At 43.0% G+C, this 15,393-nt stretch overlaps 2 protein-coding genes across 4 annotated transcripts in view; one reads left to right on the forward strand and one right to left on the reverse strand.

The window, feature by feature from the left end:
- The window catches only part of LOC6050414 (ribonuclease P protein subunit rpr2), a 71,396-nt gene extending 56,055 nt beyond the window's left edge, over positions 1-15,341 (reverse strand). Inside the window, exon 1 of one of the 3 annotated variants that reach the window (XM_038258874.1) lies at positions 15,090-15,341. In XM_038258874.1, the coding sequence (XP_038114802.1) occupies positions 15,090-15,186 (97 nt within the window). In that variant the 5' untranslated portion in view covers positions 15,187-15,341. Of the gene's footprint in view, positions 1-3,896; positions 3,964-15,089 lie in introns of those variants that run through there. The other 2 variants (XM_038258875.1, XM_038258876.1) reach the window with 2 other exon arrangements.
- LOC6046398 (WD repeat-containing and planar cell polarity effector protein fritz) lies at positions 5,560-14,605 on the forward strand. Its single transcript, XM_038258871.1, has 7 exons — positions 5,560-5,940; positions 6,280-7,015; positions 11,648-11,854; positions 11,918-12,722; positions 12,786-14,029; positions 14,090-14,243; positions 14,307-14,605. The coding sequence occupies exons 1-7, from the start codon at positions 5,858-5,860 to the stop codon at positions 14,396-14,398; spliced, it is 3,321 nt and encodes a 1,106-aa protein (XP_038114799.1). The 5' UTR covers positions 5,560-5,857; the 3' UTR covers positions 14,399-14,605.
- Positions 15,342-15,393: the final 52 nt, after the last annotated feature.

Below are 15,393 nucleotides of genomic sequence, written 5' to 3' on the forward strand. Positions count from 1 at the left end.
GTTCTAAAATTGGGCAGGGGGTGTCCATAAACGACGAAATTTTCAAAACTCTAATATTTTTGCCCCACCTTCCTTGAGGACCTGGGCACGCTAGTGAATTTCACATTAAACCTGTACGTTTGTGTTCAAAATATAACAAGTTTAGCATGCAAAATATTAAAAAACTTAAAATTTTCTTTTTTAGACCAAAATTGAGCATGTTTACAAAAGCTGGTATTTTTTTGTTAACAAAACTTTTGAAAAATGGTTCAAACTGCAGTAAGTTATGTACAACTATACTAAAAGAAACAATGTACGAAAACCCAGCCCAATTACTTAATCTTGAGGCTGATTCCAGTGACTCTACAAATGCAGGGATCAAGTCTTCCTAAACGCACTTTTTTAAACAATTGATTGTAAAAATAGTATGACGATAAATTTAACGTCAAATGCGTAAGGTTTTTGGAGTTGATATGTTTATCAAACAATTGATGTATAAAAAATATTTTTTTGAACAATTTTTGAGTGTTTTCTATTTTTATCAAAACAAAGAAAAAAGATCTCTTGGAAGTTTTTTGCAGCACTTTTTAGAAAAATGTGTGTAACTCAATCTAAACATTTTTAAATTTTTTTCTTTGTTTTCTACAATGAGTTTTAGTCAATTTCGCACAACTTTCTAGAACAAAGCTAATTATTTTACCCAAATGCTGACGAGATACAGGCTTGGGATCAAGTGTCCCCGGGGATCAAGTCTCCCCACTCTCCCCTACTTTGAATCTACATTGACCCAGAAGGACATTTTTTCATTCAGAACATTTTTTTTATTTTAAAATTTCGTGTTTTTTCTTACTTTGCAGAGTTATTTTTTTAGAGTGTAATAATGTTCTACAAAGTTGTAGAGCAGACAATTACAAAAAAATGATATATATAAACATAAGGGGTTTGCTTATAAACATCAGGAGTTATCGTGATTTTATGAAAAAAAAAGTTTTGAAACAGTTACTTTTTGCTTTTTGTAAAACATTGTTACACTCTCAAAAATAACCCTGCAAAGTTAGAAAAAACACGAAATTAGGTTCGAAAAGTACATTAAATTAGCATTAGCATTTTAGGACGCCCTATCCACGGATGGCTCCACAACGCTTATCCCACCTTAGTGGTACAGATGTTTGTAGGGAGGTTTTGGACTCAATGTTAGTAGACAGGTAAGACCCTAGAATATACCTCGAAAGGTATTGTGGGTGATACGTAAGTTTGTTTAATTGTTAGGGGTTTTCTGCAAAATTAGCATTTTTGTTAGACTGTTGTTTTTAAACCTAGATTTAAACTCATTCAGCCGGCTTCAGAGTGCACTTAATAAGATTTATTTTTTTTCATTGCAACTATCCTAAACTATTTCTGTTGAAATCTAAATGGTTTTGTATTTTAACCTGTAAACCATTTACATATTGATTTATAAATATTTTTAAGTGTTGTAATTTTTTGTCTGTAATATTGAAGCGATTCTTGATTTTTTTTTTTATAAAAGAAAATAACAGAAATTCAAAGGAAGTTGATACAAGTGAGAGCTTTTAAGTGAGTGCTCTTTACAGAGACATCTTCAAACTGATTAAGTTTAGAAATAGAAGAAAATGATTTGGTAAATTAAGATTAACGCGAAGATTACAGACTGAGTTTTTTTTCGAAAAGTACATTAAAACTTTTTTTAAGTTACCCTTAGGACAAAATTTCACGCAAATTGAAGAGGGGTCGTGGCAACTGCTGTGTGACACCTTAACCTACATCACAAAAATGGCTTTTAAAACCCGTTTCCCCCGTTTGAAGATAGAGCTTTGTGCTCTTCAGCAAAGTTGCTCAAAATGGTGCTCCCTACAACTATTCTCAAGACACCGAAGCGCTAACTCGTCATCCCGCCAAAATAAAAAATTTAGAGCAACCCTAAAATTTTGATCACCCTAATGTCCACCACACCAAAATCAATTTTGTCACGCTAGATTTAGATCCTTGTGAAAATTAGCGGTTTTAAAAAATGTTGGTAAAAAAAACAGGGGTTTTGAAATTTTGTGCGGTTTTTGCCATTTTTATATGACAAAAAAATAGAGGAAATTCTCGTATGTTTGGCAGGGTTAAATATTAATTAAATAGAAACTTGCTTGCTCTATGTAAGACTTGATTTTTCTATCTCGAAAACGAAAATATTTTTACCGGAAAGCTCGTCAAATTTCGCAAAAGTTTGCCATTGACAGCATGCTTCTCAAACGTCATTCTTGAGTGCAGCTGGCTCCATTATGGCTTATATAAACCTAGGATAAGTTATCCTGTATTACATGCCTACAATGTTTCACTGGAATTGGAGAGGGTTGACTAAAAAAGTACCTGAAATTTTCCTGTTTTGGGCTGAAATGCTCAGTCGTATATTTACCAAATCAAATCAAACTTGATCCCTTCAAAATGGCTGTTTTCGAAACATTGGAAAAGTGCAACAAGACAAATTACCGAGCGCATCATATTCTAAAAAATAGGAATTCTTCTTTTCAACTATTTTTGAAGATCAAAAATCAGTTTAAAATTTATTATTATCAAGAATTTTACCTTTCTGATGTCTTGAAACCGAGTTTTTTGATTTGTAAAATTTAAATTGAATGGTAACTCTCCGAAGGAACGACGACCACCTCCAATTTTTGTTTTGGATACGTTGGCTGACGATGTTGACGAGTTGATGTGATTACCCACAAAAAGCTGCATTTCGACTTGGTGGTGAAGAAGTTGAAGTTGCGAAACTTCAAATTCTTCACATTTGATCCTGCAGAGAAGGTCCCAGTGAAGATCGTCCTTCAGGGATATCCGGACCGCCCGATCTCCGACCTGGAAGAACACCTGACGGGCGTCAAGGTTAAGCCTCGAGAGATAAAGGTGCTCTCAAAATCGACTACGGTGACAGGTACGTACACCTTGTACCTCCTGTACTTCGATCGCGGGTCCGTCAAAATCCAGGACCTACGGCGGATCAAAGCACTGGACGGCTTCTTTGTGACGTGGCGATTCTACACGAAGAATCCGGCCGACGCAGCCCAATTCCACCGCTGTCAGAAATTCGGACACGGCTCAAGAAACTGCAATCTCCCACCCCGGTGTGTAAAGTGCGGTGAGACCCACTTCACCGAAAGGTGCAGTCTTCCGCGGAAAGACCAACTGGGGGAAAACGCCCAGCAGCACAAATCACGTGTCAAGTGCGCCAATTGTGGTGGAAACCACACGGCGAATTTCCGTGGCTGTGCCGCGCGGAAAAAGTACATCGAGGAGCAGGACAAGAAGAAGAAAGCGCCAGCGTCCCGCCAACCTCCGAAGACTTCGAGCTGGGCCGCTGCAGCAGCTGGCGGCGGAGCGGCTCCATCGACCAACCCAGCGTTCCCTCCCGGTTGGGGAGGTTCGTACGCTAGAGTAGCCGCTTCTGGGGGCGGTTCTCCCCGGGACAAGCTGATGTTACCGGTGATGATCTCTTCACGCTTCCTGAGTTTTCGCCCTTGCTGGAGAGATGCTCACGCGCTTTCGTGCCTGCCGAAACAAGGCAGAACAATTCCAAGCTCTCAGTGAGCTGATGATGAAGTACATCTACAACGGATAAGCTGCCTTGTGCAGCGAAGTTTTCGACGTCAATAGACAAAACATACTGTGATTTAGTTTTAAGCTTTTCTATTTCTATCCTTTTCCTTAGCAAATCTAGAAGGTTTTTTTTTAATTTTTCCTTCTCTTGCCAAATCCATTGTTAGAATATCCAATTACATCAAAATGAATTATAGTGTAAACCATAGTTGAAAGGAACTCCAAAACTCTATTAGGTTATAAGAAATACGGAATTGTAAATTAATTATTTACTGACAAAATAATGAAAAATTTAAATTGTGCAACTAACTAACTTTTACTAACTGTTTTGACTAGTACAGTACAGACACATGGTTTAACACTGATGAATACCGTCTAAGCAAAATAGAACATCTACCAGCTCGTGCCAAAAACAAAAACACACCTGTCTGACACACCAAAGCTCAGACAAACTCATTCTCCTCGGGATCTCAGGTGCTCGACTTCGACACTCTTCTTCCATCCTTGTCTTTACCTCAAGTCTTTTTCCATCTTCATCTTCTCCGCCATTCTGCTCGATTACCTGATCATGCCCATACATTGTCGTTTGGCACGGTTTCACTATTTCCGTGAATTTGACAAGACTTCAACGATACGTCAAGCATGTACAAGGCAAGTTTGTGTATAATCAGTATTTTTTGGTGTGGAATGATTTTAATGAATTTTAAGGTACATTTCGCAAAACGGGTATTTTTCGTTGTGTTTTTTGTTTTAGACAGAATTATTAAGACGTATTAAAAGTAATTTGAGTAATTAAAGTCAATAAGTAATTTAAATCGATAAAAAAATGATTGCGAAAATGATTGAATTGATGAGGACAGACTTTTTTCAATAGGGACGTGGCGTTACATCGTGCTGCCATCTGGTTTTTTTAAGTGCAAGAGTGGAAAAGTGCTGAGTCATCGTCTAAAAATAGACGGCGTCCTATCTCGCCCAGCAAAATGAAGTCGATAAAGTAGTCGGTTTCGATGAGAAAAAGTGGAAAACGTGGTCTAAAAATAGCGACGCCATCCCCCTATTTTTTGATATTGTACGATAAGTTCCTAGCTGGACTCGGTCGCTGGAAACGACCGGCGTCTCAACGACCGACGAAATAGGCGGCGGGCCAGATGCGGGCATAAAAATGTCAAAATCTCTTCCCCCCTCACTTCGTCTCACCATCCAGCTGCAGCTTTGTTGACAAACAAACGGAGCACTCGGTCGCATGATGGCGGCATCGAGCCAGAATTAGGGATGATCATGTGATTAAAAATGAAAGTTTTTTCAAGAAAAATAATATTTTTCCGACCGAATAAAAAAATTGCGAGTATGTTCAAACAATTGTTCCTGATGTCGGAGAAGTGACAAAAAAGGCAAAATTTTAATCCATAATTTTTCTATAAATTGATTTTTTTCACTCCAACTGGGAACCCCTAGGTCTATCCACGACCGTTTCCAATGACCGTGAGAAGATGCCAGAAAATCCAGCTACGAGCTAAATCCACAATCTTAAGTCGTATTAAAAGTAATTTAAGTAATTAAAGTCATTAAGTAATTTAAATCGATAAAAAATGATTGCGAAAATGATTGAATTGTTGAGGACAGACTTTTTCCAATTGTTTTGATAAATAAATGTTGGCTCAGATATGACGATCAATGAAATGATGATCTTCACTGATCATAATACTTAGTACTTAGTATGATGACTTATGGTCATCAATGAGAAGTCCAGGCTAGACCAGTCTGATCATCCCCAATGTCTCCAAGTGATTATCGCGATCATACCATCACTTCATCAGCTCAAGCTTAAAACTTAAAACAAGCTTATTTCACGCCGTGAATAATCCACCTGCGCCCAATCACCTCTTCTCTTTCCCTCCGTCTGTACACGCTTGAAGCGCTTTTGACAGCGCAGCGCACGAAGCGAGAGACACTGCGCAACTTAAACTAGTTGAGCTGCTGCACGCAACACAAGACGATCGACGACTACAACCCCGCCAGAGAGCAAAGATGGCCCCCTGATCAACAGGTAGTTCGAGCGAACCGTCCGAGAGGTGCCAGCGCGATTGTTTTCGTTCGTTCCGCGGAATTCAAAGTCGAACCTGTAAAAAATGTAGTGACCGCACCGTCGGTTGGAATCGGTTTTGTACGGCGGATATTCGGTTGCTCTTGATCGTGGCGTTGCGATCGCGTCACAAATGTTGCGTTCCAAGTGGACATTAGCAAGCTTAAGTGGATTGTGTTTACGCCTCGGAAAATGTTAACACTGCTGAGCGAGTTGCACTTTTGGTCCACCAAGGAGGACATCACCGTCAAGGACACCGATCTGGGAGCGACCAAGTGAGTATCGCTTCTTCAGGGGGGGCACGTGATAATTACGGCAGAACCCAACTTGGCTTGCAGATTTCTTAATCGATTACGCCAAGTCGCTGTGCTTCCCACATCGGGGGCAGGTCGTCGCGCAAGCTATTGTCTTTGTGTCAGGCCCCTTATTTGCAGAAGAGCCAGCCCAAACTAGCACTTTGCGCGATCTTTTCTCACCGCGAGGCTTCTGCTCTTCTGCAAACAATGATAAACCACCGATGAAAAGTGATTTTTTTTTCGGGGGGCTTGTATTTATTTAAGTTATGTCACTCTCATCTTGGACATCTTGCCGTGTTCTGCTTTTTTTTTTTGTAGGTACTACGAGAAAAAGTCCGAAAATGCAAAATCAATATACTCGGAGGGCAAGAAGCACTACTTTGAGGCGCGCGGCTTCAAGTGGAACGTGGACAACAAAAAGCCCAACAAACTGCGCAATGCGCTCAAGCTGCTGGAAGAAGAACTTCGCCAGCGGCGAATCGTGTTCTGCAAGTGGAAGAACAACCTCATCGTGCAGATCATGCTGTCCAACGGGCTGCTCATCCACGTTGCCATCAACCCGTTCACCGGCGACATCAACCGGATCTACTTCGACAAGTACTTCATCGGCAAGCTCATCTCCGAGCAGATCACCGACGTGATCATCACCCAAACCCACGTCCTCGTCTCGTACAACGAGAACCAAATCACCTTCGTGCACCTGCAGAAACCAACGCCCAAGCGGAACAACCTGGAGAAGATCGCCCTCATGGACCCCCGTATCTACAACGTGATCATCGGCGGCCCAACCACCCGCAAGATCCCCAAACACCTCGTCTGCAGCCACGCCCAGGATCTCGTCATAGTGTGGACCAAATCGTCCCAGAACGAGGTCTACCCGTGGCGACCCACCGTCAAGGACGCCGACCGGGCCAACCTGCACGTGTACAAACTGAACGGACCGAAGCTCGAGCTGCTCTGCTACTACTGGACCGAGTACGACCCGATTTCGGTGGACTTTTCCCTGCTCAACGGCTTCCAGATCCACTCGGTCGAGCAGAAGGTGTCCAAGAAGGTGAGTAGCGATTCCCACGAACATTGAATGGAGACAGTTCGCAAGGACGCATTATGGTTATGAGGGGCGGGCGTCGTTTTATTAGAATGTTACAAATTAGTGCGATCTTTAGAGCGGTCTGCGATCGTTTGGCGATTTATGGTCGCAGATAGTGGGGAGTACGACTTATTATGCAGGTGAACGTTTTTGTTTTGTTGCATAGTAAAAATGAGGTGAAAAACTGGCAATGACAGAGTGTTTAATATGGATATTTTTTTTTTTAAACAGGATTTATGAATTAATGTGGAGCAGTGCGTGGCCGAATGGTTACGCTGTCCGCTGGGTTCGATTCCCATCTGCTCCAACCTTCCATCGGATGAGGAAGTAAAATGTCGGTCCCGGCCTTGGTTGTTAGGCCGTTAAGTCATTCCAGGTGTAGGAGTCGTCTCCATGCCATAAGTACAAACAACACACCAAACCAAGCCTACTCCGGTGGAATCGCTGGCGGCGGTTGGACTCGCAATCCAAAGGTCGTCAGTTCAAACACTGGGGTGGAAGGTTCCTTGGAGTAGAAAGAGGTTTGGGTGCTCTCCTCATTCAAGCCTTCGGACTCCTAGGTTCGAGCAGAAACTTGCAATAGAGACCACAAAAGACCCGGGGGTCGTCAATGTGGATGGTTTGATTTTTTTGATGAATACATCTATTTATTTATAGTTTTACTTAAATTTCAATGTATCGTGACTGTTACGAAGCCATTACCGGCTCCGTGGCTACGGCTTATGTCTTACAAGCAGGAGGTTCAGGGATCAAATCTCGGTCGATACCTGAAATTTGGAATCAGGAATTTGAACTTGAATATGAACAAAAACGAAAAACGAATCAGGTGGGATTCGAACTCACGCCTTTGGATTGGAGGTCTTGGACGCTAAGCAGTCGGCCTTCAAAAGGATAACACACTAGTAGTGAATTGATCCGTAGTGTTGATGAAACATGTTATCTTCTCATATTATATACGCGCTGATCCCTGATTTGCCAGAGGGGATTGGAAGTCTAAATATAGATCGAGGATCCTTCAGATGCTTCCTTCTATGTTTAGCGGGGCCGAAAAATGCCCACCGATCTCGGAATTGGACCGCAAGGAGCTCTGTCTTTCTGAAATGGGTCGTTGGCAGTAGCGCGAGGGCTGTCGACACGTAATACCCTGGACTGAGATAATAAGCTGTATCAGCATTCGGCATATCGACGTCGTCGTGCTATCTTGTCGCACCCGCCATTTTGACGTTCCGAGAAAAACGCGTTTTAATGTTTGACCTTGAAAAAACAAAAACGAGAGCACGCAATGTAAACAATAACAAACACGTTTTGTTTGGCTGACCATTCTGTGCATTGTCCCGAAGTTTGGTTGAAGTTGGTTGCTGGAGTCCCAAGTTATAACTACAAATGTTTACGGTAGTAAAGCTTGTATCTGTATCAAACGCGTTCTGACCTGAAATCCCTTTGGCCAGTTGTCACACTTACATCAATTTTCATGGAGTGACAAGATAGCACCCCTTACTATAGCTTGTGAGTTCTCTTCTAGCAAAACAATGCAAAACGGCCGTAGTGGGTTTGTAAACAAAGAGTGTATCCCTTTCTTGTCAAATGTAAACATTCTCTAGCGTGAGCAAGATACACTCTATGTTTACAAACCCACTACGGCCCTTTGGCATTGTTTTGCTAGTCTTCTTTCTCCTCGTGCTTGGGCATTCTCTTTCTATCACTCAATCTCATTTCCGCAAATAGAGATCTCCACGGTTTCTCTCACGCACACCATAATTCTGTGTTTGTATTTGTATTAAAAGTATTGTTTTGGTTTTGATCGATTGTGATTGGCTGAATTCCAAGCAGCTGATTTTGTTTACACTATTTTTACGCAGACATAGGCAAATCGAGTAGCCGAACAGGCCTATAAAAACCAGCTGTTTACCGCGTGCTCGTGGTATAACAAAGGACACAGCTGATTTTGACAGACGAATTATTCTACTCGATTTGCCTATAGAGATCTCCACGGTTTCTCTCACGCACACCATCATTCTGTGTTAGTATTTGTATTTGAAGTATTGTTTTGGTTTTGAACGATTGTGATTGGCTGAATTCCAAGCAGCTGATTTTGTTTACACTTTTTTTACGCAGACATAGGCAAATCGAGTAGATCAATCGTCTGTAAAAACCAGCTGTTTACCACGTGCTCGTGGTATAACAAAGGACACAGCTGATTTTGACAGACGAATTATTCTACTCGATTTGCCTATGTCTGCGTGTAAATTTTGTTACAAACTAACACACTCTCGCGCTTGGATATCTCTATGTCTGAGTGTAATTTTGTTAAACACTAACGCACTCTCGCGCGTGGATATCTCTATTCACGAACGCTCGTCGAAGATTATTTTGTTTTCTCTGTTGAACTGGCAAATTTTGTTTTGTGGCGGTATTTGTGGCTGCGTTCTGTTAAAGGGGGATGATTGTGAATGTGGGAATGAGAGGGAAAAAAATGTCATAAGGAATAGAGCTTTATGACGTTTCGCGTACGCACACTAGCGCATCATTTGATGTTACTGGGTGACAAATTTTAACCTCACTTTATTTTCGTGTATGTACACTAGGGTGACAAGAAAAATTGAAAATTTCGGAAAATCGCAAGAGATACCCCCTGGATCGATTCTTTAGGCAAAACCAAGTAACTGTGCCAATTTTGAGCCAAATCGGTTAAGGCTAAGGGGTCGCTTTTCATCGTTGAAGTTTATATGGGGAAAATCGCAAAAATGTATGGAGAAAAACATCGTTTCAGTAATTTTCTGCTAGGTGGCGCAGGTCTCACCCAAAATTGTCCAAGTGTGAGATTCTTGTAGGAAATTTAATTCCCTACAACTTTGTCGAAGGGTGCAAGACGATCCGAGTTGATCCTGATGAGTTATTAGCAATGCGATGAAAAGAAATCGGCTTATATACTTGAAAGTATACAAGGGGTGTATAGGAAGTATATGAGAAAATATTTTTTTCCAGAAAAATCACCAAAAATCAGGATCAACTCGTATCGTTTTGCACCCTTCGACAAAGTTGTAGGGAATAAAATTTCTTACAAGAATCTCACATTTGGACAATTTTGGGCGAGACCTGCGCCACCTAGCCGGAAATTACTGAAACGATGTTTTTCCCCATACATTTTCGTGATTTTCCCCATATAAACTTCAACGATGAAAAGCGACCCCTTAGCCTTAACCGATTTGGCTCAAAATTGGCACAGATACTTATTTTTGCATTAGGAATCGAGTCAGAGGGTATCTCTGATGTCGATTTTTTTTATTGTCACCATAATGTACACGCAATCAAGTTTTACGCCAACTCGGTTTTTAAGTTAGAGGTTTGACAGCTTGGCTACATTGTTTACATTTTTGCACGTTTGTCTCAGTAAAAATGTGTGTGCGTGTGCGATCGTGACGTCACGCTGTAAAACCTAATGCATACGCACGATTACTCTATTAGGTTTTACAGCGTGACGTCACGAGCGCACACGCACACACATTTTTACTGAGACACACGTGCAAAAAATGTAAACAGTGCAGCCAAGCTGTCAAATTTCTAACCTAAAAATTGTGTCGGCGTAAAACCTATAATTGTGTAAACACGTGACCGGCAATTGGGACTGAAAAGCAAGCTTGGATTTCTGATATTATTGTTTACAACTATAAAGCTTATTTTTCAGAGTACAAAGACCCTTTGTACGACCACAAAGAGTTTAAGAGCGAATCCACGAACAAGGCATACCTCTTTGTATGGGATGGGACGTCGTTTGGACCTCACCAATCTGCCTGAAATTTTCAGGGGTTGTTTGTACATATAAAACTAGCATCTGGCCTAAATATGAGCACTCTAAGTCAACGGGAAGCGGGACAAATCAGGACACAAATGATGAAGGTTCAAAAACGTCAAAATTTTTGAAAAGGCTAAAACTTAGTCAAAATTCAATTTAATTTCAAAATTTAAAAAGCATCTGAAAGGGATTAAAAAATACAACAAAATGCAGGGAGAAGCATCCCATTTGGTTAAATCTAGAGGGAGTTATTGGCATTTTAGTGAAAAAAATAGCATAATTTTCATAGGTTCGATTCCCATCTGCTCCAACCTTCCATCTGATGGTGAAGTAAAACGTCGGTCCCGGCCTTAGCTGTTGTCAGGTCAGGTCGATAATGTGGATGGTTTGATTTTTTTGATGTTTTTTTTTTCTAATAATGTTAGGCTCGTACAATTTTTTTTCTTCAAAAAACTTCAAAATTTCAATGAAAATTCAACTGCAATCAGCTTAAATCAATTTAAAATGCAATCCCCTGCGTTTAAAATTATGTATAGAATGTTTGGGTTTTTTTTTGTAAAATAAATTCTGCTGATGCTGTTTTCTTTAAACACTTGTTGAACTTAGACTTTATGCACAATTAAAAAACCTTATTTCAACGCGTGTTTTTTTTTATTATTTCGGTTAATTTTTCGCATAGTTTAAGAATTTTTATTTTGACAGAAATTTTCCGGTTCCGGTGAAGTCGGCGTTAGGGAAATGCTAGTCCTGGCAATTCTTTTCATCCCTGTACTAACCAATGAATTACCGTTCCCTCCATTCAGGGCGACGTCACCATCGACAGCTGCATCTACCAGATCAACCGGACGAAGATGCGCCGCGTCGCGGTCACCTCAATCCCGCTGCAGACCCAGGTCTGCTGCAACGCGTTTAGCCCGGACCATGAAAAGCTGATGCTGGGCTGCATCGACGGCTCGATGATCCTGTTCGACGAGGGCCGGGGCATCACACACCTGGTGAAGGCTGCCTTCGTAAGATTTCTGTTGATTTTCATGTTTGGACTTATATTTTGACGGAGTGTGTCCTTCCTGTAGATTCCCACGTTCGTGTCGTGGCACAGCGACTCGTCGGTGGTGATGATCGCGAACGAAAAGTGCCAACTGCAGTGCTTCGACATTGCGCTGTCCTGCGTGCGGACGCAACTCGTGAGTGAGGACGTCGTTCCGTCGAGCGTGCTGGACCTGTCGAACTACTTTGCGCACCCCTGCAACCTGGCCAAGCTGTGCTGGAGCAAGAAGCCGGAAATGACGGAGCATTTGGAGAAGTTCGCCGTCACGGATTCGTTTCTGCTGCTGGCGTTCGAGAACGGTCCGCTGGGATGTTTGCGACTGGTTGGGGGAACTGGGTTGAAGGGGGACGTTCACACGTCTGGGTTAACGGCTGACGTGTTGATCCACAAGTACATCTCGCTGAATCAGGTCGAGAAGGCGATTAATATCCTGTTGAGTCTGAACTGGGACACGTACGGAGCCATGTGCTTGCTGTCGCTGCATCGAATAGCAAACCACGTGTTCAAGCAGCCGCTGGGCACGGAACGTGAGCTGCAGCTCCAGAAAGCGCTCGGGAGCTTTCTAGTACCTGTGAAACCGCTGTGTTACGAGACGGAAACGGAGTTTGGTGATCAGGTGAACGACATTACGTTGCGATTTTTTCACTACCTGCTGCGGAACAAATCGTACAACAAGGCGTTCAGCCTGGCGATCGACATCAACGATGCGGATTTGTTCCTCAAGCTGCACGACAAGGCCAAGAGCGACGGCGACCAGGAGCTGGCCAAGGAGGCGCTGAAGAAGGTGGACGACATCAACCGGATATGCACGGATCGGAGCGACAGTGAGCGTGAGTAGTTGGAATGTAACAAATTGACGAAACTTCGTGAACCCCAACATTTTTCTATTTCAGACTCTCTCTGCTCGCATTCGTCCTGTTCCTTGTGCGCGGACAGCTTCGACGAGGACGAAGACGACGACGACATCGACGCGGGCGAGGAGGACGAAGACGAATCGGAACACGAGGCCGCTCCCCCACAGCTTCCAGCCTCGGTTCGCACCGCCAAAACCGTCCACGCGGACGCCGCCAGCTTCAAGTCGTACTCGACCTCGTCCAGCTCGTCCAAGTCTTCGCAGATTCGACGCAACGGCAGCATCAAGCATCCTCCGCTGCCCAAGACGACGACCGCTGCCGGGTCAGCGACAGGTCGGATGGCGGCTACGGCGAAGATACGATCAAAGGCGGAGTTCAGCGACAGGCCACCGTTGCCGTACGTGGTGAAGAAGCCGCCGCCGACGACGATGCAGCGGAGTCAAACGGCGACTGCGCTGAAGCTGAGCAAGCAGCAACAGTCGCGTGTGGCGCAGATCAAACTGAAGGGCAAGTCGCTGAGTTCGAGCAATCTGCTGTCGGTGGCGGACAACAGCTCGCCGTACTTTGGTTCAACACAGAGTGGGAACGTGCGGGCACGGTTGAATCCTCGCGAGAAAGCTGCGAGGTTGTACTCGTCCGGGGCGAGCAGTTTGTCCATGGAGCAGTTGGACATAGCGAACAGGAATTCGAGGCAGCCTTTCTACGTTGACTTTGTGGACAGTCCTGCGGGTGGGCGACCTCCTCCAAACGGTCAGCACGTGGTGATCGACGTCGTTCCCAAGCCGCAGTCGAGCCCGAGCGCTCACAAGTTTCCGCCAACCAACATTCTCGATCAGACGATCGGCATCCCAATAGTACAAGACGAACCGGACTACGTGCGGCGTCCACCTACAGCGCCCCAACCCCGGAAGCCCTGGTTCACGCAGCAGCCGTCCCAGTTCCGCAGCATCCCCAACACGGCCAACGCCAACAACGCTCCTCGCACCGTCATCCATCAGTACCCGCTGATATCCGGCAACATTCCGTCCAAGTTCCAGCAGTCCAAGCAGCAGTTCCAACCCGCGCTCGACGCCGTAGACCGGGCACGCTACCAGCAACGCCGCAAGGAACCACCCCCTGTAACGGCCTCAATCCTATCGAACAGTACAAATTCCTCCTCTTCGGCGGCCGGACCGTCCTTCCAACAGCCGGGCAGTTCTTCCTCGTCGTCCTCCACGAAAAAAGAGAGCGGCGAAAAGAACAAGGTCAAGTTCTCCGACACCGTCACCGTTGCCGTAGTTCCGGTAAGAAACCACCAACTTCAAACATCAAAACGCCCCATTCAAACCCCATATTCTTCCTAGGAAATCCCCCGCAAGGACAAACTCGGCGAAAAGTCCCGCAAGCCACCCCCGCAGTACAACTCGCTGATCGCGGACCCCAAGCGGGAACTGGCGGAAAGCCTGCCGCTGTGCCATCCCAACGATGACTACCTGAAGGACTTTACGCCCATGCAGGGTAACATTGCGACCTCGCGGGGGGAAATTAAACGATTGACCGAGGTTTTTCTGACCATTTCAGATGTCATCGGTAACAACGAGCCAGAGAACAACGACAACGGGGAGAGCAAGAAGATCCCGAACATCAAGGTGGTCCACTTTGGTGTCGTGTAGGCGGGGCCGGAGAGCAGAGCAGAAGAATCAGTATTTTTTCTCTTTATGTTTTATAGGCTATTTTTGCACTATTTTGTAAGCTGTTGTAGTATCTTGTAAATATTGGAACCGTACTGTCTATGTTTGTACTTAAGAGTTGTATATTTATTACCTTGGTTATTTGCAATAATTCAATAAAGTTACATCATGGAATAAAATATATTTAAATAAATCATTTTTTATTTAATCCTCATTTTACATTTTGATCCCTTTTTGTCCTATGCTTTGCTGGGATTGTCATTTGAATTTTATTTTAGTTAAACCAATTGTTTATTTTGAACAGACAAAAAAAATATTTATGTCATAAACAAAAATGTTTAAATATGATTTCATTTAATATTATTTAACAAGTTCAAATATGTACTGATTTAATGATGGCCTAAGAACCAAATGTGACCGTTAAGTAGCTGTTTATTTTTCTCACTTTTTTGGATGTTGGTATTTATTGTAAAATACTAAAAAACCTTTTTCAAATAGTTTTTATTTAATCTAAATCAAATATAACTGAAAGTTAAAAATTAAACATTTGATGAATAATTTTCAATGTTTTTTTATAAATAATCAGGTACAAAAATAATGCAACTAAGCCAACTAAGTTAATTAAACTACTTCAACTTGGAAGCGTGAATCGAAAAAGGTAGGTACTACTCACGTTCTCTGGTCCCGGAGTTTGAACTTCCCGCCGAATGTTGAATGCGCTCGAGCAATGAATCGATGGCGTCGTAAAAGACGAAAAAGTCGGAAGACATTTACACACTGCAATGATCACAATTTTATAGCACAAATCAGCACTTTTGAACACAATTTTTCTGTAGTTTGAATTTTATTTTGCAATTTACACCGGTTGTAACGAAATTCCGAACCGCAGAATGTGACTGATGGGCGCTTTTTGAAATATGTAAACAAAAACAAACCCTTGCGCTGCTGACAGCAAAAAAAAGTTTCGTCAAGTTAGT

This window comes from Culex quinquefasciatus, chromosome 3, assembly GCF_015732765.1.
Source record: "Culex quinquefasciatus strain JHB chromosome 3, VPISU_Cqui_1.0_pri_paternal, whole genome shotgun sequence".
Lineage (NCBI taxonomy): Eukaryota > Metazoa > Arthropoda > Insecta > Diptera > Culicidae > Culex > Culex quinquefasciatus.